At 37.1% G+C, this 27,952-nt stretch overlaps 1 protein-coding gene across 9 annotated transcripts; it reads right to left on the reverse strand.

Annotated features, from left to right (window-relative positions):
- Positions 1-2,619: 2,619 nt before the first annotated feature.
- LOC122084309 (DNA repair protein REV1) lies at positions 2,620-27,526 on the reverse strand. 9 transcript variants are annotated; one of them, XM_042652447.1, is made up of 27 exons: positions 26,981-27,524; positions 26,720-26,864; positions 26,515-26,630; positions 26,355-26,431; positions 25,301-25,800; positions 20,690-20,833; positions 18,157-18,289; positions 17,964-18,052; positions 17,803-17,853; positions 17,503-17,706; positions 16,489-16,608; positions 15,095-15,187; positions 14,302-14,361; positions 14,113-14,199; positions 13,848-13,931; positions 13,653-13,725; positions 13,330-13,398; positions 10,652-10,753; positions 8,729-9,010; positions 8,477-8,550; positions 7,869-7,955; positions 7,190-7,779; positions 5,536-5,596; positions 4,961-5,060; positions 4,295-4,388; positions 3,977-4,093; positions 2,620-3,011 (listed from the first exon to the last, which is right to left on the reverse strand). In XM_042652447.1, exons 1-24 carry the CDS (start codon positions 27,205-27,207, stop codon positions 5,007-5,009), a joined length of 3,522 nt encoding a protein of 1,173 aa, XP_042508381.1. In that variant the 5' UTR covers positions 27,208-27,524; the 3' UTR covers positions 2,620-3,011; positions 3,977-4,093; positions 4,295-4,388; positions 4,961-5,006. The 9 variants fall into 9 exon arrangements, with proteins under 9 accessions (XP_042508381.1, XP_042508384.1, XP_042508379.1 ...); XM_042652450.1 differs by having other exon boundaries at positions 7,190-7,788; positions 25,301-25,647; positions 26,981-27,523; XM_042652445.1 differs by having other exon boundaries at positions 7,190-7,788; positions 26,981-27,523.
- Positions 27,527-27,952: the final 426 nt, after the last annotated feature.

Raw genomic sequence — 27,952 nt, forward strand, 5'->3', positions numbered from 1 at the left:
AGGTAAAGACTGACTTTGACAAGAAGAGCATCCTACAGGGTTTTGCTAATGCTATCTTAACACCCACGACTGTTAGGCCCAAAGACTGTTCTATTATTTGTTTATTAGTAACTTAAATTAGAGGACGATCAAGGCTCAGAGCATACAAAAATAAAGACAGAAGCCTTGGGATCATGTAATTAAAAACTGAAATATGTGACAAAGAGAAAGAAGAATAGAAAAAAATGAAACATTGAAGCCTTGGGATATATTTCCAGATGTCTTCAAGGTTAGGTCTGATCACCTATGGTGATCTTGCTTTCAAAGACTAGCAGCAACAAGATCTTTAAGAGTTTCTCTCAATGACCAGAGACTAAATTGGCAAAGATAATATCCCAAGTGTTGGCTTTATTGGCAAACATCAATGCCTCACAATTAAAAGTTCATGAATTGTTAAAAATCGAAATCATTCTCTATGATTGATAAAGGTAGAGGGTTCTCCATTCTGTCAATGTGGGAGGAATCTTTCATACTACACCAAACACTGCCTTGAAAATATTTCGGAAAAGGAGATCCACACGTTCAAGGAGAAAAGAGAATGTTGGTACGGGTCTCACATAGTTAAAATGTGAGAGGGCTTGAGAAAGGATTCCCTCAATGCAATATTGGCGTGGGGATCTTTTTCCCTTTTATGGAAAAAAAATTAATTGCACTGGAGTAACCACCACACTTGGCTGAAGAATGAAACAGATGACTTGGTGCCAAGGTTCAAGAGTAAGGGATTGGTTCTCAATGAATCAATGGAATCAATCGAAACCCTAGAAATGGAATCCGGTTGTTTGATTTTTGTTATATGTTATATTAAAGTTGTTTTTTTCCCTCTATTTTATTAATTAAAAGAGAGAAAACAATAGTCAAAAACGAGACCAAACATGATTAACCACCGAATATAAAAGGGAAAAAAAATTTCGGGATCTGATGTCACCAATTCTGATTCCTCAATCCATGTTTGGTGGTGCATTGTGGGTCCAGATTAAATTATATATTCACAATAATCGGAGCCTCTTTTCATAAAAAACAGGAATATTCGAATCATAGTGGTAGCTTCTTAGTGTCCATCTCTCCATAGATTCATAGATCAATGTTATTCATCACAGTTATGCTTTTAAATATTGGTATCGATATCCATTGGTGCTGAGCAATACCAGTATTGATATGTATCAGATGATTTTGCTAATACTTTTAATCAGAAAATTTATTTTTAGATAAATTTACGCTTACGAAGAATCGTTCCACTGACACTGATATTTGAAACCATGCTCACAAATTCACAATACCCTACATGGAAACAAGATGTCGATGCCAAAGTTTGAGCATGACCATGACCAGCAAGGTTCTAAAAATCGGGGCGATTGGTTGATCTAATTCCAAAATTATAAGGTTAGGGCACCTAGAAGGTGCCGATTCTGAACTGATCCGGGTTTTCAAAATCTGCTGCTCTTCTCCTGTCATGTTCCACTTGGTTTAACTGCTACTCCCATGTTGTTTCCAAGAACAATCTACCAGAATTTCATGTATACCTGAGTTGTTATCCGGTTTTGCTATCAAATCCCGTTCGTCACCATACCTGCACTGATCTCCCACTGACACATTCACCGGTTCAGGGTTGACAATGCTTAAAATGCCCTTTCAAACTTCCATATCTTTCCATGTCACGGTAACGCAAACCATTCTCCACAGAAATGGACATGCAGGGTCTAGCAAGGACTTCGGCTGAGAGAGCCAAAACATTTAGATTAGGTATAACTAGAGATGTTAACAGATCACCTGACCGGATATGAATGCAGATTGACTCCGGATTTTCTACTGACATTCCTGTTGTAACCCAAACCTTCCTCCCCCTGATATACAATTCACTCTAAATTCACGTCCCTAAGTTCTTTTCCTCATCTCTAGCATCTATTAAAATCTTCAAAAACCCTCAAGATCACTAGTTAATCTTTTATTATTAATTGAAAATCTATTTGAATCAAATAAATTATATTCTTAATTAACCTAATTCGTATCCAAATACCCTATAACCAAATTTGGGAAACGAAAGCGAATTAAATTTAAATTTTCAAGTATCCATTTACATCCTAAGGATCATGAGGTAAGAAATATAGGTTCTCAATATTTTTTACAGCCCACCATCTCTCGGCTACTGCATATAGAGCCATCTTGGTCATAAAGGAACATGGAAGGGTTAAAAGGGCAGACTAGAGTAACTTTTTTGGTATAGCTTTTCATTTCCCATTTCAGGGTTTGGAAAGATTTTTTAGCCCAAAATAGGTAGTTTGGTCTTAAGATTTTCTGGTTCAATTATTAGAAATGAAAATCTAAAACAAGCTAAATTTTCAACAAACCACCCACCCCCTAAAAAAAAAAAAAAAAAAAATCAAATTCTCAATTTATCAAAACACAAACCGTTCTAGTCCATCTGACCCAGAGATGAAACTTGAGGCTTCTTTTTGGCCTGCCCTTTTCTTTTTTTCTTTTTTTTGGGGGGGGGGGGTGTGTGGGGGTGGATGTTGGGTACTTGGATGGAGGTTGGGGAAGGGAAGGCAGAGTAAAAACATATTTACAAGGTATGAACAGCGATTTACAACCTATAGATAGTATTTATAAACTCTGTGACCTCTTTCAACCAGTCAGCTATACAAAAATGTCTCTCATCTACAAAAAAAAGACCAGCAAGAAAGCACCAGAATTGGTTCGACACTAAATCAAAATTCAGAACTGCTATTAACAAGAGATTCCTTTTGCCTTCTCAATTAGATGGAGGTGTCCTTTCCTAAAAGGAAAATGGAGGAGCCATAGCACAGACCAAGGGGGGAGGAGTGTAGCAGCATAGTATATCAATCCCCCCAGACACCTTAAGATTCCGAACACACCAAATTAGGAATCTCTTTACCAGCAGCAGCTTCAACCCTTCTTAAATCACCATCATCTCGTTGAAAGCAGTATCAACGTCTAAGTAACACATTTAGCACCTGAGATTGCAAAAATTAACTTCAAAAGTGGAAACTCAAGGATTTCGTTTCACATTTGTGCAATTGGGGCCATGAGAATCTTATACAAGGGGGGGGGGGGGGGGGAACTCAAATAGCCAACAATGATTTTGAAGGATGATCCTTGCATATTTTCAGATGTTAAGACCCACAATTTTAAGTCTGCACCTATCGCATTTTGTCAATGTTCAACCAATAGAGAGTTGCAGAAAAAACTTCTTCAATAGTGTCGGGACTCCAATTGTAACATTGATGTTTGTTCTCTGTATTAGCCCAGCAGACGAAATTAATAGGGGCTACGCAATATGTTGAGATGTTAACTCTAAATTTTTATATTTTTCACCTCTTGCATATAAACAAATAGCTTGACTACTCTCACATCAAGAAGGGAAACAATGGTAATGATTTTCTGCCCTCCTGACCAACCACCACCCCAAGCCAACCTCCCCTCCACCCCCAAAAAAAACCAAATAAATAAATAATGATGACTACCAAAAATATCCTAAGAAGAAAGCAACTCAATGATCATTCTAGAACTTGTCAATAAGAAAAATTTACACAACCGCTTGAAAAGTTTGGAAGCTATTGGCCCCTAACAGTGAACATGTCATACACATCACTCCAACCCAAGTGATTAAGCAGGAAAATCGGCAAACCAAAAACTAAACCTCCCAGCAGTTTGTAGATCATAATGCCGGTGGAGAAAATGAATTGAATCTACCGTTAAAAGTTTGGCTCTACAAATGCTAACAATAGAACAACTAAACCCCTGTGCCACAGTGAATTGCACAAACATGCAAGCAAAGCACCAACCAAAATGGTGGAAGCATAGTATGAAAAAAGTGATATATATTGGCATTTGGTTTATGTAGCTGGATAAAATAAGTCCTGGGAATAACAACAGAAATTTAAGATTCAGAGTAGAAAAGTGGGAAATCACTACTCACCAATGGCTTCATTCACAGTAACAATCAAAGCTCCACCAAGTACTCACAAGGAAAAGTGAGAGGATGAAAAGGAAAACCACAAGTCTCCTCCAAGCACACAGAAATATTGCCAACATTCTGGAATAAAAAATGAGTCTAACAAGATTAGACATCAAAGCAGGATCCAGTACCATAACTTTCATCTTCAAAACATCATAAGAGGTTATATGCTTAGTCAGGATTCCCATTATACAAAAAAAAAAAAAAAAAAAAAAAAAAAAGGAGAAGAAGAAGAAGAAGAAGAAGAAGAAGTAGTAAACCTTAAGTTGGAAAACCTACCCTCTTTAAAGGTGAAGAGATTCTGACATTATAACAGAGCTGCAGAGTGATGAAACTTTAACGAAGCCCTACGCCCGCCAGTTCATTCAGTTTTCTGCAAAAACCAAAACAGTTTAACAAAATCAACACTCCTTAGCAGTTAAGACCGCTCAAGTGATAATCGAGCCTGTGTAGTCAAACAAACATGGCAGTTAAATGCTGCCAAGAAGCCCATGAATGCAGAGACAAGAGAGCAGAAGAAGAAAGATCCAAGATATTCGGCCTTGTCCTTTTGACCCTTCAAATATGCCTCAAGGTGGTATAGTGTGAGCCACAATTTGGTTGAACACTCGGGCTTCTGCAGAGAGATGGATTAAATAGAAGCCCACCCCATTTATTTGCGCTTTAATGCCCACCCAAACTCCTAAGCTAATGGGCGGTTGACAAGCATTCCTAGAGTTCCTCAGGTGGCACATTTCATATCAAAAGTGAACTTCCCAAGTATGCAACCAAATTATACTTCAAAAAACTTGGGTTTTTTTTCTTGCAATTTACTGAAGAATCACAAAGATAATTTCTAATCTAGAACATTATTATGCTATAAATAAGAAAAATGACTGCTAAGCACCTGAATGTAATGTAAGGACTCTAGAACTCCTGAAAATGCCAATTGGTAAGATGCCTTACCTGGGGAAGGGATCAAGCTGGTTCAGTAATGTATGATAGTGACACCCTACTCTGCATTTGAAATATTCAAGTATCCACCATAGCATTCATTGATGGAACTCTAGAAAAATGAACATTAGCAATCAGAGAATTAGCAAAATCAAAAATAATGAGAAACACTTTGCACCAAGTTAATAACTAACATGGGAGGTAAAAAACATACAGATAAAATACAAACTTGAAGATGCTCAGGAATTTTCTGACTTAATGCAATCCATGAAACTCACTAAATTATATAACTTCGATGCAATTTTTTTAAAGTACAAAGAAGTCAATTTGACCATATCTCAAGTAAAAAAAAAAAAAAGCATGGGATAATATTAAACTCAAAGCATAAATTATTAAAGATCTGCTTATATTCAAGAATTCGGCTTACGTTGCTATTTCCATGTCAAAACAGGGAACACTATTACTTAATGTGGGAAAAAGAGAACCTTTGGAATAAGATATTATAATTGTTACACAAAGAAAGGCATGTAAGCTCATCCATCCAAGCAAATCTTAACAAGATATAACGGGCAAAGAAAAATATGTACCTGAAGGAAAGGAAGAACGACATCATATACTTGTAAGAAAAACCTCGACTTCATAGTGAACCTGATGGATTACCAAGTTGCAGTTAAAATCTGTGCTACCTAACAACATAAAAGGCTACAGTGAATAATGCCCATGTCCATACTGCAGCAGGTTATAGAAAATAAGAAAAATCATATCAACTATGGTAAGAATTGATTATTATCTGTATCATTGAGTGCCGTCATACAGAGTAACTCAAGAAGTGAAGAAACCTCATCACTGGGGTGGGAAGCATTGCTAGGATGCCTTCCTTATTGGTTAGCACTTTAGCAACACAAACTAGGACGTTCTAATTTTCAATATTAAAATGCACCACTACACAAGGGTACATCATGGTAATCAGACAATTATAACATTCAAATGGCTAATAATGTGAAAGGAGAAACAGTAACTGTAATCTGGAGTTGATGATAACTGGTAATTAAGCTAATGGATTTTTCCCAGAAGAGAAAGAAAGCACATACATATGGAGGCGGCATTGCTCCCCCCATATGCACTGTCTCATGCAAAAAAAGAAAAAGGAAAAACATACAAACAATATGTAGATCAAGGAATGCAAGAAATATACTGGAAGTAGCGTCATTGCAAATAGACAATTGGACCAAAGCCATGATTCAGAACCAGTCATGAACTACTTCCCTAACCTTGATTGTGTACCCCTAAGAACAAGGAAGAAGAAATAAACTTAAAAATGGTAAGATATTAAATTGACAATATTCTACTGAGGGTTCCAAGCAAAATTTTCAAATATGAGCAACAAATATGGAATTACAAACAAAGAACATTATAAAATTCCATTTTGGGGAGCTCCAAAACAAGGGCTTCTACCTGGCTGAGCTAACACGTTTCGAGGATTAAGCTTTTAGCATGCAGTCAAGGAGAGGGTCATTAGTTGTCTGTCCTCATGGTTGTTTCCAGAAGCAATCCAATTTTACTAATGTTACACCTTGAAAGCCACAAGTGGATGCATAGAAGATTCCAAACAGCGCCCAGATAATGGACACAATGGATAGGATGACTGCCACTCCACTGGTTTGATTTGAGTTATTATCATTCTGATTTAATAACTGCTCAAATATTTTAAGAAGTAATAAAAACATTATATCGAAGAAGAACCAAACATGGTTGTCAAGGCAGCTAGCTGGCAACCCAAGGCAGTGGAAGGAGAAAAAACCAAGGCAACACCAACGAAGCACCTAGGCACTGCCTAGATGACGCCTTGACAACTACGGAACCAAGAGAACTTGGCGACACTCATCCTTGCCCACAAGTAACAAGAGCTGTCAAAATATTTCTTGACAAGATGAACTAAAACTGATGGCCACAGACCTCTTACATGAATCTTATAGAGCTCAGGTCCAAAACAGAAAGTGAAATTACAAAATTTGGAAACAGAAAATGAACCCCTCAACCTCATATATTTTTCATATTAAGCAAAGGAGCCCCCTAGAACTATGCTAGTAATACTTAAATATAAGTCACTAGAGAATGAATGTAATAAGACCAAAGCAGTATCAAAACTACTATCAATGAAAAAGCAATTTTAACACCATAACATCTCCTGCATGAGTCTTTTCACAGAAAATGGAAACAAATATTGTCTTCTTTGTCTACCTTCTGAGAAAACGAAAGCAAACGTAGATCTCCTCAATATCTGATTCAACCTTTAATTCAATGTACTGCTTCAGAAGCTCAAATAAGCTGCAAATAGCTTCATCCCAAACATCAGGACTTGCATCCAGAGAAAAGGAAGACATAGAAAATGCACGTTGAAGAATTGATGATAAAAGCCCAGTCATCCCAGATAAGTAATATAACTCAGAAAACATGTTCAAAATCAAGCATCTGCTGGCTTTGAATTTCCCAACCCATTTTGGAGGATTTCCAGCCCAAATACTATTCTCTGAAGCTGACTCAGATCCACTCAAACGATTAGCAATGTTCTTCTTTCCAAATTTTTCATGACAGTATTCCCTTGGGGGATCTAGAGTAGCATCACTAGAACATTCTGGCATTCTGTGTGCGGGAAGTAACTCCAGTATGTCAACCTTCAGTTCTTCAGGTAATTGTTGCAAAACTGAAATATCAATTTGACTTAAAGAGGCAGGCATTAAATCTACTTGATCAGCACCCATAGTAGTCATATTGAAATTTGAGGATCCTGGTGTAGAAACAGGAAGTGACTGAATTTCCTGTAATGTATTCTGCCTCACCTGAAAGAAGATATAATTCATATTTTGCTGTGCATGATACCTATGGAAATAATGGAAATACATAAAATGAAAAAAAAAACCTGATTTGCCTTTTCAGTTTCAGGAGATGGCACTGGCAATTTTGCGGAGATATTTCTCCCTAGAACTCCTGCTTCAGTTTCTGGAGACTGATGCATTGAAACAAGAAAAGAAGTGTGTCAGGATCCAAACCTAGTACTGGTTGCCACTGGGAGATGCAGCATGGATCATTAACATTTCATAAAATAAAATAAGCAAAACTCATCTAAATTAAACCTATCCAATACTAATAATGTAAATTAAAACTTTCTAAAACTAATATCAGAGAGACATTCCTCAAACCAAAATGTTTTACGTGGCAATGGGAATGGCATGAAACATGAGCCATACACACATGTCATTCTTAAACACCCATGTTTATCTCCATAAAGTTTGACTGACCTTAGAGCAGTTCCATAACATTTTCCCCTTAATTGTAGTTGGTAAAAGCATAGTAGGACATAAATGAACACCATAAGATATACAAAAAGTTAGAGGTTAGCTTCTATTACTTGTCTTCTGTTATCAAGATGCCGGACAAAAGGTCCTTTCACACAACCAACGCAACATTGTTGATGAGGAAAACATATAGAAGAAGAAACAAGCCATAGATATAAATAAGAATGCTAACCGTGCCTTCAGCTGCAATGCTGCTTAGGTGAACCACATTTTGAGAAAGAGGTCGCTTGCCCTTATTTCTTGCACCTAGACAAAATCAATATGTAAGGATCATTCCAATAAGTATGGGCTTGGATTTTTAATATCCATAAGAAAGGTTACCTTCCAATTTTTTGTTCTTTAGACCAACCACCCCCGCTGCTCATTAAAAAAAAAAAAAAAAAAAAAAAAAAAAAGAAGAAGAAGAAGAAGAAGAAGAAGTTACCTTCCACTTGTGATGTGATGCACATAGAACCACTTAAACTGCTACGTCTATCTATGTTTGTCTCCATGAAATCAATTAACTTCCCACCATACATTTCATTTACTTCTGAAAATATTTCTGGAGGGAGACTCTCAATAACACCTCTATCAAGATGGTATATTGGCGGCAGTGCGGAAACCTGGTTTAAACAAGCTTCCCTTGATTGGTTTGCGTGCACATATGAAGAACCAGTTGAATTGATGAGCTGATGAGAACTTCCATCAACACTCTGTTCCCCAATCTCTGCGAAATGTGCATTTAATTGCATATCAAGGACTGATACCATTCTCAAAGCAATGCAATTGAGTTCACAGGTCTGAAAAACAAAACATAGACTGAATTCTCTAGAGTCAGTTACAGGTTCTGTAAGAACCTTACATAAGTATACTCCACTGCAAGCTAGCTTTTCTAATTTTGAACGTTTTCCAATTTTGTTCCAATTTACTAAATACCTGATCTTTTGTACAATTGGAAAAGATGTATTCACACTTAACACTCAACATTTACAGTATTGGTGAGAATGATTTTATTATGAGACATTATTTATCAGAATAACACAAAAACAACTCAGCCTTATCCCGGCTAAATGGAGTCAGCTACAAGGAACCTTGCCCTCCAGTCAGCTCTATTCGAGGTCATACTTGATACAGGGCCTAAGCTATGCATGTCTTTCCTCACCACTTCTCTCCTAAGGTCATTTTAGGTCAACCCCTAGTTCTTTTAGTTCCTTCAATCTGAATCAAATCACTAGGCATCACCTAGGTAACAAGGTGCCTCAGCCTAGACTGGCACCTAGGCATCGCCTTGTTGGTGGCGCTTTGATTTTTATCATCCTCCCCTTGCCTTGGTCACATTATCACCTTGATAAATCTTGATCAAAGCTACTCTCGAATCAGCTCTAATATGATCATTCCTTACTTCATCATTCATAGTTTTTCCATTCATCTCCGCTACACTGAGTTTATCTATATGATGCTTCTAACTGCCCAACATTCCGCACCATACATCATAAGTGTTATTTATCAGAATACCGCTAATGTTTTAATTTAAAGAGACCTAATTGGAAGATTGGATAGAGCTAATAAAGAATGAAACAACAAATCAACAATGGTGGAGATTAAAAAAAACTACACAAGAAGAAGGAAATTCAGATACAATAGAAATAATGTAAAATACATATACATATAATAACACAACTCTATTCAATGCACAAAATCCTTTTACCAATTAAATAGGATTGGCTCACATAGAAATCACAAAGCTGGTATGAAATAACCTATGAAACTTATACACATTATACTCATAGCCTCACATGCCAACCAGAAATAACCAACAATTAGCAACAGTAAATAAACAACTGGAAAGATAACAAAGCCTAAGATCTATAGCAATGTGCAACAGTGCAAGACAATAAGCAGAAGCTCTGCAACAGCTTTACGAATTGGCATAAATACAAAACAAGCTTTGTTTTACTCAACCAGAGCAAGTCCTTGTGGGTGCAACAGTAGAATGAATAGTGCCTACACTGTTCATAAGACGATGCACAGAAGGCAACAAGGAAAATGCCACAATGAAACATCCAAGGAGCAAGGCAATGAGGTGGACACTATGCTTCCCACCACCACCATGACAAAACTATACTACAAGCTATTAACTTTAGCTTTTGTGAATCACATTCAGCATGAAGTACGAATTTGGGATTCTAAGCATTAGCCTGCACTAAAATAGTTAAGGACTTAATGCAACAAATTCTCAAAACTTAAATACACATGCAGTATTCAGAAACCATTCCTAGTCAAGAAGAAACGGGAAAATAAAAAAAGGGGTGACCAAGAAGAAGCTAAAGACATTTGTAAATCAATTATACCATTTGATTGGGCTTACCTTCATCAGCCCTCTTTTTGGCCAGAGAACTGGTGTTATGAGGTTCTTCTGTAATCGCCGAGGCAGAGAGCAGCCATGATTTCAAAGAGTTTTTCTCATTCCCTTCAAATCAAACAAAATTCACAAATACAGTTCACATCCAAAAGGATCACAATGCCAATTTAAAGAGAAAATAATGATTTTTTTAAACTGGGAAAAAATAGTCGTATGTAACAAGGACACTTGATTTCCCAAAATTTAGCCATGTCTGATGCCTAATTAATGTCTTTGTTATGATCCATGCCCTAATTAAAAAAGTACAATCTTTCAATAGACAGGAAATGCTCAATATACTACACATGATGATTCAGAAGACAATTCTAAGAGAAGAAAACCTGTAACTAGAACACATACATGATGCAACACTGGGCAAACCCAACTTTTTGCCTACCATACAGCACCAAGCATCTGTCCAAAGAATAGAAATTCCATAACAACCTATGACAAATGTTCCCAACCCGTAACCTTAAATATACATAGATTTTCATTAATATAAGTGATCCAATCCCAGGTAGGATCTTTGGTAAATTCAATAAAAATCAGATTTAGGGACAGATAGTATGAACAAAACAGAAGTTAGAGGATGAAGGGAAGAATGGAGTAGGCGAATAAGTTGGGTCGAGCATCTCACTCTTCCCTAGGGCATCTCACCCATGGGCATCTCATCCAAGCTTGTTTCTCATAGCACTTCATCTCACAGTTCTTCAGCACAAAGCTTTCTTTTTCTTTATTCAATCAAATCCGTGTTCAATGTTGTCGCCCCTTACAAACTTATATAGAAGATTCAAAACTGACTCGAACACTAAAAAGGAAAGGCCTAACCCAATCCTTAACTAATTGGGAAACCTAAACTGATAAGGAAACTGAAATAACAAAAAATATAGACTTAAAACAGGAATCAAACTAAACTAATGAATTAAATCCCGTTTTCCTACTTTCTACCCATATTTTAGGCTATGGCCCATTACAAAGAAAACCCATGGGAGCAAAGGCCCAAAACACATAACCCAACCTAAGGCTTATTCGCAATAAAATAAACTCATTAAGTGACTTATCTGCATCAATTCTCCTTCTCTTAGAAAAAATTTATCCTCGAATTTTGTAGTGTGAGGGTGATTATAGCATGATGCACGTCCCTCTTCAAGCCGTAAAAAAATTCAGATAGCTCTTTAATAATAAGGATGTAGTCTAGAATGTGAAGAGCTCAATCTTCAAGATGCTTTAATGGGATGACGAACTCCACATGCTTAGCTTCAACAACCTCAAAAGTATCCATAGGATCATCCACAAGTACGCTTCTTTCAACCACAATGTTCTTGACCTCCACAATTTCAAGCTCCTTAGGATCTTCCTCTTGGCTGTTCACAGTCATCACAGATGTTGAAGCATCATTCTCCTTGGGTTCGATCTCCTTGTCCACAATTGTGACAATGTTGCTTTCGACTTTATCCACATTAATCTCTCTAATAGGAACATCAATGACTACCTAGTGGCTGAATTTTCACCAACACTAGCCTCAACTTCTAACTCTGGATCATTGGTCGGAGGTGTCTTCTCTTGTTGCTCCTTTGCAATGCGTTGTGCAATAGAGGTCAATGATTCCTTCATGATCTTGTCAATTGTGGGTGGCTTTTGAAAATCCGGTGGAGGAAAGTACATTCTCCGTTCATGCTTAGATAGGTACATCATACATGCCTGCCAACTCATACTCCATCTCCTCCCAAGTTCTAAGCTCATGTTGTTGAGCTTGAAGTCACCTTTCACGGAATCTCCATTTGATTCTAGCACAATCACTCATTTGGGAGCAAACATATTGAAGTCGTTGTGCCTCTGTCAGGTTGTAGGAATCAAAGTAGACGTTCAATTCTTTTACCCAATCAAGGAACATGTATGAAGTAACTTTTTTTTTAAAATCGCGTGGCTCCATCCTTTTAGTCTAGGCTCTAATACCAATTAACGTAAGATTGGATCACTTGTAATCCAATCTCAGGTAGGATCTTTAGTAAATTCAATAAAAATCAAACTTAGAGATAGATAGTATGAACAAAACAGAAGTAAGAGAATGAAGGAAAGAATGGGGTAGGCGAATAAGTTGGGTCGAGCATCTCTCTTCCCTAGGGCATCTCACCCAAGTTCTCTTTCACAACACTGCATCTCATAGTTCCCCAACACAAAGCTTTCTTTTTCTTCATTCAATCAAATTCGTGTTCAATGTTGTAGTCCCTTACAAACTTATATAGAAAATTCAAAACTGACTCGAACACTAAAAAAGAAAGGCCTAACCTAATCCTTAACTAATTGGGAAACCTAAACTGACTACGAAACTGAAATAACAAAAAATATAAACTTAAAATAGGACTCTAACTAAACTAATGAATTAAATCTCGTTTTCTTACTTTCTACCCATATTTTAGGCCCATTAAAGCGGCCCTACAAAGAAAACCCATGGGATCAAAGGCCCAACACATACATAACCCAACTTAAGATTTATTTCCAATAAAATAAGCCCATCAAGTGACTTATCTGCATCATTCATCTTCTAAAACCCATCTCTTTCACACGACAAAATCCATATCAAGTTCACATAACGAAGGGAAAAGTTCTGTTTTGTCCCGCTGGGGGGGAGGGGTCAACCGCACCTTGTTTACATGATTCTGCACTTTCCAACTTCGAAACTTGCAGGCCAATACCACGGATATCCTTGACATCTATGCCACAGCACAAAGCATTGAAAAAAGTTATTTTTTTGAATAGAACTTCAATGTAATGCTTTGATTGACCATGTGCTGACTACTGAGTAGTGAAACCCTAATGACCAGCACCAAAAAAACAGTCTAGTCACATGTACACATGCATAATACATACATGTAGAGGAACAGTACTTAAGTTCCCAAAATCACAACAGATTTTTCAACCTCAAAAAATTTGACAATATTTGTATATAATTAAACAACTTCTTTACCGATGTGAAGGGAACCAAAAAGTTGTTTGCTTATCCTTTGAAGCACATCCACATCATCAGTAGAATTTGGAACCTGCAATAATTGATAAGGAGATAAATCCATCACCTCAGGGCCAAAGATTTAGCTTGTTGCAACAAAAGAAATGTACAGGTGAAATGAAAAGCAATTATGCCATTTTGTAGCCTCAGAAGTACCGTCATTGAGTGGCTCAAATTTTCACAGTCCCCACATCCCATATATTTTGTAGGCTCCCCGGCATCCTTTCTTCTCTTCCTTACCTAGAACAGTTGGACAAAATAGAACAGAAGATTGTTCAACTTGAGTTCATTATAATTATAGCTCACGAAATTTGCCACATTTAAAGATCAAATAACTAATGACTATCAAATGAGAGAGATAGAGAACCAAGTGCATTACATCATGAATGAACACTATTCAAAAGGGAAAAGCAAGACATACTTTTAGGGTAATAGTGCGCCCCTGTAGTCCACATCCCTCCAAGCGTAATGAAACCTCCTTGCAAAGGTTTACAAGAAAATGATGACTCTGGAATCGGTCATATTAGGAATCAGATATCAAACTTATCAGAATCACACAAGAAAAAAAAAAATTTTGATTATTAATCCTTCTATGCAGCAAGATACCCACATCTTTCAAATCGTTGAATCTCACACCCCAATTCACTTCAGCACCTATAGATTTAGTCTCCTGTGGATCATATATATCGTGCAAGCAAGAATGAGAGGATGAAAAAATATGAAACTGTATTCACATATAACAAATGGGATATTAAACGAGTAATCTGAATGAGCTGAGTAGACGAACTGCTAAAGATAATAATTAGTTGTATTTCGGAGCTCTGTAGCATCATTAAAAACCCACTCCCAAGGCATACTCTTCACAAAAGAGAAAAATAATTGATCTTGCTTCAATAATTTATCAAGGATTAGCTCAGGGAGTGGTTTTCCCACAATCTGTCTGAACTCCAAACTATATCCATAAACAAATATAAAGCAACCCTGCAGCTTTTTCCATGTCCACATATCATCAAATATATGTCAACATTGCGAGTGATTTTTGGACTGGAATTTTTTTCTGAGAAGGAAAAAGAGTTTATAGCATGAGTATATGGTTCACATCCGACTTCTGAGCAGTGGGAGGGGGAGGGAGGGCTCAATATGTTGCTTTCTCATGCCAAAACTACATTTGTACAATTACAGGCCAAAAGAAGGTAAATGTTGGTCAAATTTTTAATGGTATGGCATGAACAAGTTAAGAATCATGAAAGAAATGCAGAAGGATGACTAACACAATTACACAGCTATTGTCCAGAAAATGAAACTACATATGTTGATTTTCTGATGCATAAGCTGCAAGGGCAAACAACTAATGGCCGTGGGAAGACAAATTTGGTCAAACAAACACAAAACGTTCACCAAACCTGAACCACTCCAACCATTCGGTTATCAATTCCTCTGCTATAATTCCACAGCATTTCACCAGTCTTGGCACCAAAGTCTTTCTGAAGAGATTCCTGGAGAAGAAATTCATAAATAGCATTAAAAAAGGTAGAATTCTCCACACATTGACATTTACAGAACTTCAGGAATAAAGTTTATTCTTGTCTGGAAACTTCTCATGTAATGATATATTCATGAAGTAAGGAAACGGATAAGCATATTAATGAAGTATATCTGTATATGTTTCTGATATATCTACACCAATAGCCAGCAAAGTCAAGCCTCAAGCCATTTCATCACTATTGAGTGTAAGGCATGAATCGGGAGGGACTATAGCAATCCAGCCATGGTAACAGGGATAACAGATCATCAATTTGTCTGACATAAGCCGTCAATCTGGTAAGCAAGAAATAAGAATAACTAAGCTTATAACTACAAAGTGAAGTAACATACAAACACAGTTTCATGCCAACTTGCCCTGTAATATGGAGCTCTATCTAATGTAAAAACGCAACAGGCCATAAGAAGTAGATCACGACTACAGAGTAAACAAAAACCTCAAAGAGACATGTATTGCCACCATATCCATGTAAAACACAAAGTCCTGCCAATGAGATTATTCTCTTATCATTTGCTTTTAGCATAAAAATTGCAAACCCCTTGCTATCACCATCCTCAAACAGAAATTTATCCAGATCTAAGTTCTACTTATAGTGATATAACTATATAAGTTAACAATGAACTTTTCCATAATTTCATTTAAATCCCATCACATAACTAAAATAATTCCCCAATGATGTTAAAATAAGTAACCAATCAGGAGCTGTATGGAAAGAATTTGCAAGATAGTATTTTGTTTTCACTTTATTTGAAGTCTGAGGTGTAGCAAGTGTGGGGAGAGATTCTTCTGTATGCTCAGGCCTACCCTATCACGAGTTAAAAAGAGCGGAGGGTTCTGCATATCTGCTTTCCCAAAATTTTCTGTTAATTTCTTTTTCTCCCGGATGGATTTTTCATAATATTGATGTATGTGTACAATTTTGTCACCAAGTGGGTTACTAAAACCTTCACTGTTACTCCATTAAGGGAAAAAATCACAGAAAGAAAAATAATATATGACATAGCTCACTGACGAGCTACCAGCAACAAATTTTATAAAATGCAACAGAGAAATAAAATCAAGAGAAACTACATAAAAGGACCATTTGGAAGTGATGTGCCATTGTAATAGCAAGTAACCGAGTACTATGGCAAGATGAACTAATAAGGTGCAACACATCAGTTCCCCAAGTATCAGAACAATGATATAACCAGTTATATGATTAATCCTTGCCCAAAAGAAAAAATAATCCATATCAATTTGAAATCTTATAACCTTGGAAATCATATGCAACTGGCCACAAGTTTGAATATGACTTCTTTTCAACTTCTCCTCTAATACACGCCCAATGCCTGGAAGTGCCTTGATTGGAAGTTCATTTAAATAGTCATAGACCTGAAAAACAAATAAGATTACAGGCCAAAAGATGCTGTTAAAGTCTGACTTCCAAAATTTTAATTATGAATTATAAAGATGTACAGATTTAGTGGTGGGTACCCAAAAAAAGTCGATTAAGTCAAATGGAAAAAAGTTAGAAAAGCTAGCAAAGGGTAACACAATGAGAGTTTAAGAAAAGAACAGCTTCCTAGTGCCTGAGTTATTAATTATGTGATTCTCTTCCTTAAAACCTTAATACAGTTTAACAACATTCCTATCTCGGAATCTACAAAACATGGCACGTGCCATTTTCTGCAATCTGATTGAGTGTGTCTAATGTGTTATACACATCAAAAGGCAGTAGGCACCCAGAACTTCTACCTAGACAAAATTTAAGTCACCATCGTCTATTATTCTCTCTCTCTTTTTTTTTTTTTTTTTTTGGGGGGGGGGGAAAAGGGGCGGTGTTTAAAACATCATCTCTTATGGGACCTAGATTACTTTAGAGATATATTTCATAATGCATTAGAAAAGAGAAAAAAATTTGACATATTGGTGTTTTGGACTATTCAAAATTCCCATGACACATCCTCTTTCATCCTATTATCTTTTTTTCTAGTGATTCATAAGCATGCTACTATGGCAATGGGAGAACAAAACCACAATGGATTCGCCACAAAACTTGCTAAGAATAGGCATCAATGAAAACGATCCAATAAACCCTCAAGTATCAACACAGCACATAAATATTCATATCCATCATCAAGAATATTACTACAACAAAGCCAGTTTAAGGGTTATTAATGACACTATCTACAATTTGATTTCTGACATTTAGCTGCTTCTGCTTTTTAAATGCATAATGTATTCATACCAGAAATCCAAGGGAAAAACAGAATGCTAAAATTATACCTTATCATGAGGGATATAACATTGACCATTTGGTTTAGCAGTTCTTGTGGCAAGGCGAGCCATGAGCATGTTCTCAGCAATTCCAGCACTTGCAGTGCATCCAGTTGTCTCAACAATCTCTAACCTGATAGTTGAAGCCAAATGCTCAGGATCTCCATCCTCTAGGTCCATCACATCTAAAAATGCTTCATCACAGCTTACTGCCTGTATCCAACAACCATTCCAATTTATAAAAAAACAACCAAAACAGTAAAAAGACAGAAGAAAGTGTAAAACAAGAACATGCTACAACGTACAGACCTGCACTTTATTGCAGTGCTTGTGCAAGATGTCGTAGAACTGATCAGCGACCTGAAATTTAGTGAAAAAGATTAAGCTCCAAAAAGAAACAAGGTCATGGTAGGTTGCAGGGAACAGATAAACTATCAAGTGAAATTAGGGAATTAAAAGATATGGATTGCCTCCTCATATGCTTCAAAGTTGTAAGGCAAAATGACAAGGTGAGGACAAAGAGCTTTGGCATCCCTCACGAATATTCCAGCCTTGACACCTAAAACAACACAAACAAAGTTCACCTTCAGACAAATTGCCCGGAACCCTACACCACAAACCATTAAGTTGACTGATGTAAGGGTAGCTCAGCATAAAACCAACCATAATCACGAGCAGGGTAATTTGCAGAAGAGATTTCAGCTGTCCCCCTTGGATTGTCTGAATGACAAACAGCTACAGGCTTATCTCGTAATTCAGGATGGTTCCTGATGACAACTGAGACAAAGAAACAGTCCTGGAGTATCATAGGTTGTCATAGAAAAAGTTAGTCTGGGAAAAAATTCAGCCAAGAATGTAGATAAATTGTAAAAGAGCAACAATTCTCAACTAAGTTTCGAGGTCTCAGTTTCGCCCAGGCCAAAAACCAAGTTCTGGCAAGATCTCGGTGAAACAATGTATTTTTTGACAGGACAACTTAGGAAAACATGGGGATGGGTTTTGATGGCCATATGGCCAAGTTAGCCCTTGAAATTTGTCATTTAGCCTATTTTAGACCTTCTAAACATAATAAAACATTAGGTTTTTAAAAATCAAACCCAAAATGGTACTTCAGACCCTAGGTTGGTAGTCCATGGTGTAGCTCTACCTTAGGCTATTCCATACAATAACTAGTACTTTTAGAACACAAATAATTCAAGGAAAAGTGTAAAACAACTTAAATAAGCATATAAAATTAAAAAACATCAAAAAGTGTCAATCTTCAATCTCCAAGTGTTGAATTTGATAATCTCTACTGTAGAGGTGAGATTTCGCAAGAAGCAGCACCAAAATTCTAGTGGGATTTTTCTTCATAGCAAGGCAAGATCTAGCAAGAAATGCAAAAAATCTCGTCAAAATGGGGTTTAAAACACCATGTGACTAGATCAGATCGAGTCAACACTGGGAAATGAACCAAAATCTCAGTGAGAAACCATGATTTCAGATATTGTAATTTTCCAATCTCACCAATGGTCTCGACTCGACAAAGCCAAAAAACGAGATTTTAGCGAGATCTCACCGAGACCTTGAACTAATTCTCAACTTATAGGATGAATGATGGGGACATCAAAGTGTACAGGCGCAAGAAGAAGAAGAAGCAGCCATCTTTGTGGCTGGAAGAATAGAAAGAAGAAGAAGAAAAGGAGGAAGAAGGAAAGCTCGATCAAGCCCCTTTCTTCTTTCCAGATTTTAGTAGATCTTGTGGGTCCCATTAGTTATTAGTTTAGTAGTCTATTTGTAGTATATTCTTTTCCTTGTTAATCTTTTAATTAATTAGGAAACTACTTTATTGGTTGATTAGTTTTTAGAAAGTCTTTATTTACTAGTCAATTGACTCTTTTTATTTTTAGTAACTAAATTGATATTTATGTAATGGCTTAGGCCACGGTTCAAGTAATGAATGTTAATTAAAAAAAAGGCTAAGAGCAAACCCCCAACCCCCTCACGGTTCTCTCTCTCTCTCTCTCTCTCGTTTTCTCACTTTTCTCTCTCGCCTCTTTCCTCTGACTCTCTCGGCTCTCTCTTCTCTCTTCTTTCTTGTCTCGCCTCCCTCTCTTTCTTTTCAGTCTTATTTTTTTTCTGCTGCTGTTTTGTTACTGGTGACCTCCCCTATCGATGCTCACTGCTGCTGCTACATACTACTGCCGCTACAATACTGCTGCTGCTGCACACTACTGCCTTTACCTTACTGTTGCTGCTACATACTACTGCCATTACAATACTGCTGCTGCTGCTGCTGCACACTGCTGCCTTTACCTCACTGCTGCTGCTACATACTGCTGTCGTTACAATACTGCTGGTGCTGCACGCTGCTGCCATTACCTCACTGCTGCTGCTATACACTGCTGCAATTACAGCACTGCTGCTACTACTCTCAGTTGTTGTTTACCCTCCGCTGGTGCTGATCTCTCTACAATTGGCTGGATTTATCTTCATCAACTAAAGGTGGACTGCAACCTCTTTATTTTGGAGGACCTTGATCTCTTCTTCTCTCCTCAGATCTGAACAGCGGTATGGTAAAGCATTAAACTAAACCCTCCCCACCTCCATTAATCCCTATTATATATTGCAGCCCATTGACGTTGAAACCTGCCTTTGCCCTTTGTTTATGCCTATTTTTACCGATTGTTTAAGTTGTTTCGTCATTGTTATATCTCCAAAGAACCCTTGCTGATTTTCTACTTTAGTTGGTTGCTAGAGGATATCGATTGTTTGCATATCTAATTCGGGTGTCTAGATGGATTTGTGCTGAACCTAATATTCGTATGTCGTTTGTTCCCTTCCCCATGTCCCCACTTGAAACTTGAGTAAGAATTTATGTGTTTTTCCGTCTAGATTATTATTGCTTTTGGCTACTTTGTTTATTAGTCTCGTTTTATCTTGCATGCTTAATCGTGTTTGCTGAGATTTTTTGGTCCTATCTACCTAAGCCCCTTGAGTTAACCCTACCTAGTTAGTTAATCTTGTAGGAGACCTAGTCACCTAGGAACCCCCTACATCAATGAAGTTTCAATGTGTTTCAAAAAAAGACTCGGGCTATAATGAGTAGGAAAATAGACAAGAAATAAAAGCATGGTAAACAAGTACATGTCCAAACTATCTACTATTGCAGTTAGTGGAGGACTTCCAAGTACTTCAAACTAATATGAGCAATTACCATGTCTAGATGGATAATTGAAGTTCTCTGGCAGGCAGCTGGAGCATTAGCATGACGTTTTCTATATTTCTCTCCATCAGGTAAGCTGGGAAAGCGCTTACGATACCGATTCCTCCAAGTCCCTATGAAGTGAAGCCGAGAGTTCTAGAAAAAAACAAATAAATGGAACTGATAAGGTCATTCTCAAACAAATTCCATTACAAAATCAATGGAATGTCATCCAAAATCATGTCAAGAGATAGTGTGATGAACATAAAGAAGCCAAACCACCAAAATAAGGTGAAAAGCAAGCAACTAACAATTATCAAAGAAATAAACACCCAAAACCCACAGCTAGAATGATATTGGAATTGCTCAAATACAAGATAGAAAAGAGATAGCAAACAACCATGTTGAGCACTTGAAACATCAAAGAGGCAAGGAAACTTAAATACATTCAAAGGAGAAAGCAACTTTATTATTATTACTAAATACTAAACCAAGTAAATGTGTGTTTACAAAACACCCTCTAATGTCCTTGCCCAAGAAGTTTTAAGCATTTGCATTCTAGGCATTCTGATTTTGAGATCCTGATAGGCATGAAAGAGGTATAATGTATGCAATCAAATTTCAAAAATTAGCTTCTCATGTAAATATCCAGCCAAGCTGTCCCAATAAGCAACACAAACATTTTAATTGGTACAACTTTTTTTTGTGATACAAAAAAATTGGTGAATATTGACCAGCATGCATAGATCTCTAGGTCAATAATATATTTCACTTATAATTTTATCCTGATAGAATCATAATGCCCAATGTCAATCTCTTTTTGAAAGTATGAATTTTACCACCCAAGTTTCAAAAGAAGCATACAAAAAAATGACTATCAAAGCACTTTCATCAAGATGAATCATAGATCGGTCTGGAGTCAAAATACTATAAATTCATTAGCACAATCTGAAGCAAATGTTCTAGATCAATAGAAGTAATCAATTTATGGGATACAAAGAGCTACGTGTTAAATAAAAACTGAGAGAAAAAGTTGAGGGTCAATGGAAATGGAAACAGAAACATTATATAGAAATTCTCTCCAAGCCAATACCTTGATAGGAAAAAAGGAGTGGAAACGAAAAGTCATGGGCCCAAACGTAATGGGGTCAAATGGAACTAAAGACAAGGAAAGGGAAGAGTAGTAAAGAATGGGGTGAAATAATAAAATGAAAATATGATCCATACCCACAAACTCCTACCTAATATGGCAGAACTTTGAAGAAGGGTAGAGTGAGATAATTCCCTTGCCACAAAAGCCAACAAAGCATTTAATGCATGTTGTCTTTAAATTTACCACCCCATGCAAACGAACAACTTTGGTTTTTGAAATTATATGGAAAACCTTCAAAATATCCCACCCCTTTGTTACCACCTCATTTTTTTTTCCATCAAATAAAGAGGACCTTAACGTTAAAAACTCAACCAGATAGTGAATAAAGTGTTGTTGTCTGAGATGCTTGGCATCAAGATTGAAGCAATACCGAGTATAAACCTTAAGATTTTTCTTCCAACAATACTTTCCATAAGAGTAAGTGCCCAAAAAACAAATTTAAGAGTCTTGTTGATTAAAGTATCTAATAAGTGCTAAATAACATGTTTTGAGCATGTCATGTCCCTATTTATGGGAGCATTTTGGATGGATTCTCTAAGCGGCTGAGACCTCTTTTTTTTTTTTTTGGGTGGGGGGGTGCGGGTAATGCAGGAGTAGATTACAAGTAAACTACCCCAGCAGTTTATAACCCCAAACAAGACAAATAGGACACAACAACTAACTTGATAATAACCAGAAATAAGATCAGGAAACAAGGAAATAAAACCATCAAATAAACCCCCAAGGATGCAATACCAATACAGGAGCAAAATCAGCCCAAAACCCAACCCAATAGGAGAGAGAAAGACCAACCATATATCTGGAGAGAGAGAAATGCGGCTAAGTCTGTAGGGCTCCAATTGAGCTGCAAATTTGGTTGATTGTGGAGCCCAGAGAGGGTAAAAAAACCTAAAAATTTAAAGGACTTCCGACGGTCGGTTGCTGATATATTCACTTTCTTGAAAATCAAACCTAGGAAAGAGAATTGCCAGAATACTACAACTGGACCAATGGACCTCTGATTGAGCTATACTTTGGGTCGATGGAAGCTCTTGATGAGAGTATAAAAACTTGAAAATATGAAGCTATTCTGATGGCTGATTGAGAAGATATGATTCTTCTTAAATTTTGACCTAAAAGAGAGAGAACTGCAAGATTCTGCAGAACAGCAACTGGTAGCCTTGAATGGTTCTTATGATGTGGAACAGCCCCTAGCAAGACCAGGCATATCAGACTTCAAATGGAGGAGATATTGGAGAATTGCCAGAATTCTGCGGCTGGACCAGGAGACCTCTGATTGAGCTATACTTTGGGTCAACAGAAGCTCTTGATGAGAGTATAAAAACCTGAAAATATGAAGCTATTCTGATGGCTGATTGAGAAGATATGATTCTTCTTAAATTCTGACCTAAAAGAGAGAGAACTGCAAGATTCTGCAGAACAGCAACTGGTAGCCTTGAATGGTTCTTCCAAGATGCATCGATTGATCCACTAACGATGTGGAACAGCCCCTAGCAAGACCAGGCAGATCAAACTTCAGATGGAGGAGATATTGGAGATCGATTGACTTCAAAACTAGAATTCCTTTGCTAGTCGATTCTGATTTAATAGGGCCTGACAAATCTGAAAACTCTCTTGGAAATCTCACAGCAACAATAATTAGGAACAAAAAATAAAATAGAAAAGAAGAATAGAACCAATGAGGGGTTGAGAAGGGTGAAAGGGTATCTCACCCCTTAGGTTTTGGGTATCACACCCCTCAAAGGTTTAGGCATCTCACCTCTTAATAACAACTTTTAGCTAATGAGTAATCATTCAATACTTCATTCATTCAAATCTGAGAATTATGTGTACATAAACTCTTCTACTTATAGAGGGTAGAACAGCAACCAAACTATAACTAGGAGCTAGTTTTCAAATAGGACTAGACACTCCTAGTACAACTAGGACTTGAAATAGACTAAGACTATAACTCCAACATGAAGTAGGATTGACTAACTAATAATCCATATAGGACATTACAATCGATGGGCTTAAAGGGCCTTTATTGAATTAAAACAACTTAAATAAGAGCACTTAATATAAATCCCGTTTTCTTACTTTCTACCTATATTTTAGGCCCATTAAAGTGGCACATTACAAATAAAACTCATGGGATCAAGGTCCAACACATACATGACCCAACCCAAGGCTTATTTGCAATATAATAAGTCCATTAAGTGACTTATGTACATCAGTGGGGGGTGGGGGGGGATCATTATAAATCTAGAAAAGTTGCCCTATCAATATCAAGATGTTAGTTATAGTTTACATCAAAGGAGCTACTAAGGCATGGCAAGATATACTCCCTAATTTTTCACATCAGGAATGACTGTCGGTTGGTTAGTTCTTAAGTATTTTAAATTCTCTTATCAAAGTTGGAGTCATTTTCTGGTAACCGTCACAAAGTAGATTATAGATATGCCATTCCATTTTTTTCACCCAAAACTGTATGATCTATCCTCTTTATCTTTTTTTTTTTTTTTTGTAGAACTCTTTCTCATCTATTACAAAATGTAATAAGTTATCCCTAAATCTATATCAAATATTTTATTTTCCTTCTATGCAAAAGTTAACCCAAACCACACAGTCAGCAACGAAATAAAACCATATTTTACTTTCACATTTGTAAACCCTATTATTCTCATGGATCCATGTAGCCGTTTGTAAACCCTATTCATCCTTTAATTCACAGATTATCATGAAATCTCCAAGGGCTGAAACCTGGAAAAATCCTATCTTCACTAACCAAAATCCTAAATGTTCCTAATAAATCAATTCCTTGTTACCAACTTGTTTTTACCTTACTCTAAAGATCTTTAGCCACTCTTTACACCTACCATGGATTAGATGACACAAAACATCGAGAATTAAATAACCATATGGAGGAGATAGCAATATCAACTATTTAATAAAGACTTCCACAAAATTCAAAGTCATCTGTATCCCATTAGTTTTTTTCCTATTGATAAATATTGTATATTATAAGTTTTTTTTAATTATTTGAGTAAACTTAGAGATGGATTTTCAACACAATATAATCCCAAGGAAAACATGGAAGATTTATAATATAAGGGCCTAAACGGTTACAGATTTTGGGCACCAACTACACAACAACATTATAAAATATTGCAGTATGGCACTATGATACTTCAACATGTGCACCTTATCCAAATTTCAATGTTCCATTTTCAACGTAAGATATCCTGTCACACCGACAACTGGGCAACATGAAGGACTATAATGACAGATGATCGTAAAGTGTTTTACACATGACACCACACACAGGCCAATATCTCTTTCATACAAGCAACTTGGAAATGGATTATAGTGACAGAATTACAACTGATACCACAGTGCTCTATGAACGATAACCATAAGGAAACAACAGAACACACAGATACAATTAAAATGCACCCAGACATTAGCAACTACATGTCTACATTCACTACCTTGAAATAGTTCTCAACAAAATTAGGATCCCCAAGAGTTGAATGGCACATATTAGAAGGTCCATCAGTTCTTGAATTCGGTGATGCTTTATCTAAGCAGTAACTGCTACCTGAAGCTGAAGGCCTGCAAGGACTGGGTAGATGTGCCTCTCCAATACTATTTTCATCTTCCATATCAGTAGAACTTGGTTCTGAAGTTTTCAGCTCTATATATTTTTCAGCAGCAGCTGGATCTTCCTCTACTTCAACATGTTTTCCACTCTCAAAAACAGATCCTCCACCGCATTGGCTTATATCTTTTGTGGATTCGCCCCCTTCAGCTAACAATGCACCCTTAGATGTGCCACCTATCAACAATGGCTCCTCCAATTCAGCGTGTGAACAACAGCTTGTTGAAGTTTCACCATTCTCAAAGACAATGCTTCTTTTAGGAAAGAAGGCAGATAATTTTTGCTGACTACGAGTTTTATTTGCAAGCTGCTCAAGTTGGTAAGGAACCCCTGGAAATAGGAAAAATTGAGAAGACTTGGGCCATTTTTTAAAAGCAAGAAATAAATCATAGGAACTAATGGGACCATCAGGAGGACTCTACCCTCCAATTTTTTCAATAGCAAGTGCTACTGGCCTTCATTACCGTATACAAGCATATACAATGCATATTTGCAAACCATTACATTGTATAATATGGCTTGCATTGATTCTTGTCTTCCACACAATACGCAAACTCAACGAGGTGCACCATCATTTCAGACAAAAAAAAAAAGGTGCAAATAGTGAGCATACTTAGAGCAGGATTTCTAGTAACCATATTTACTCTGCAAATAACAACCGGGAATCCTCAATCCTCATTGTTAAAGAAAAGGGTTAATACTTCATAGAGACGGTGCAGACCAAACATTGAACTTTAATATACCCTTCACAATAAAAGGAAGGAGGTTGAGCAGGATAATAAGTCTAAAGGTAGAATCACGAGCACCTAAGTCGAAATGTTTTACAACGGAGGAAAACTGCAAGAGATCGCCAAGTTTAAAAAAGATAAAAACCAAAAACTTACAGCTCAGAAGCCTATTGGCAGCAACAGAATCCAGCAGCCATGTGGGTTTCACAACGGGGAGCCCGCCACTGAAGGACCTGTACGGAAATTACCAACGATTACACAAGGCGAAGAGATGTAATGGATGTGGAGGAGAAAACGTAAATAAAACAACACAAACCTCAGGTTCTTGATTTTACTATCAGGAAGATTACTGCAGATGATATGAGTCACACGATGCCTCGAAAAGTAATTCTCAAAGTGTCCCCCATACTTCAACATGTAAACTTTAAGCTCCTGAAGGCCTCTTGTCAATCTCCAAAGTTGTAAAAAAAAATAATAATAATAACACACGCAGGATAAACAATGAAAATCAAAAAGCAAACCTGACTGGAAGGAACCGTCAATCCGTCAACAAAAATTGAAACCCCATGGAACAGAGATTTTCCAGAATTTGAGTCGCCGAGGGAAGAACTCGAAGCTTCTGCCTCAAACTGGTCTCGAAGCTTTCGATTCTTCTCAACCATGTAACTACAAGGAATTGTTTCAATACGAATATGAGAGGTGCTCCCAAGTTCTTAAATAAAATGAAGGCACAAGGATACAGAGTCTACGGACTATATAATAGAGAATAAGGGGAGAAAGACCTTCCAAAATTAGTGAAAGGTGATTTCCGAGTGGATGATCTCGAAGAAGATAGAGAATTGGCGCCCCAAGCCATCCCAAGGGTTTTCTGGTTAGTCTGTTGCTTCTTTCTACCACTGCCACTACCACTACCACTACCATCAGTTCTGTGAGAAGAGTTAGAGTTAAAGCTCCGCTTCGACTTCCCATTTGAATTTGCCGAACGAGATTGAAACGAATCAAAGCTCATCTTCAGTTGGCAATGGCGCCTGTTCGTTCGAAATTGTAGAAACCAGCGCCTGCGAATAAATTAAAAAAAATAAAAAACAAAGAAAAACAATTATCGCTCTCCGGTGTTGATTCTTGAGGGCCCAAATCTTCCAGCGGACGCTTTGCCTGTCTAGGTTTTTCAAGAATCGAAGTCGGATCCGTCGAATCAATTGATTGGGATCGGAAAACGGAATCGCTGAAGACCGCGATTCCAATTTCGGTCAAGGTTGGTTGCAACCGACGTATGGAATCTACAGAAACGGGGCACTCTCAATGGGGTTGATTTGTCGGGTTGCAATTTGGTCCGTCCCCAACCAACTAGGAGCGGTGTTGATCATAGTTTAGGAATTTTCTCCCTCCCATGCATCTTAAGCATGAGGAATTGTTTATCCACATGTGATCCACATGGCTAAGAAAAGAGAAGAAAATAATAAGGGAGATAAATTGGTCAGGCCTAATCAAACTTCCCCATTTTACAACCACTGTTTAGGCAATTTGTCATCAATCCTCATATGCTAGATGTGGTCCTATTTATAACATTGGTTGATTACCGGTTTTTGATTGAACTACTAATAATTGCACCAAATATAAATTAAACAAGTTAGGTTTAGTAAATAAACTTTAAACATGTCAGTTTGAATCAGGCTATTAATCGGTGGGGAGCCCTTATAAGGTAACACCCTTGCATTGTGAAGTGTGAATAATGGAATGTTAATCAGGACAAG

Source organism: Macadamia integrifolia, chromosome 7 (genome assembly GCF_013358625.1).
Source record: "Macadamia integrifolia cultivar HAES 741 chromosome 7, SCU_Mint_v3, whole genome shotgun sequence".
In the NCBI taxonomy this organism is placed as follows: domain Eukaryota; kingdom Viridiplantae; phylum Streptophyta; class Magnoliopsida; order Proteales; family Proteaceae; genus Macadamia; species Macadamia integrifolia.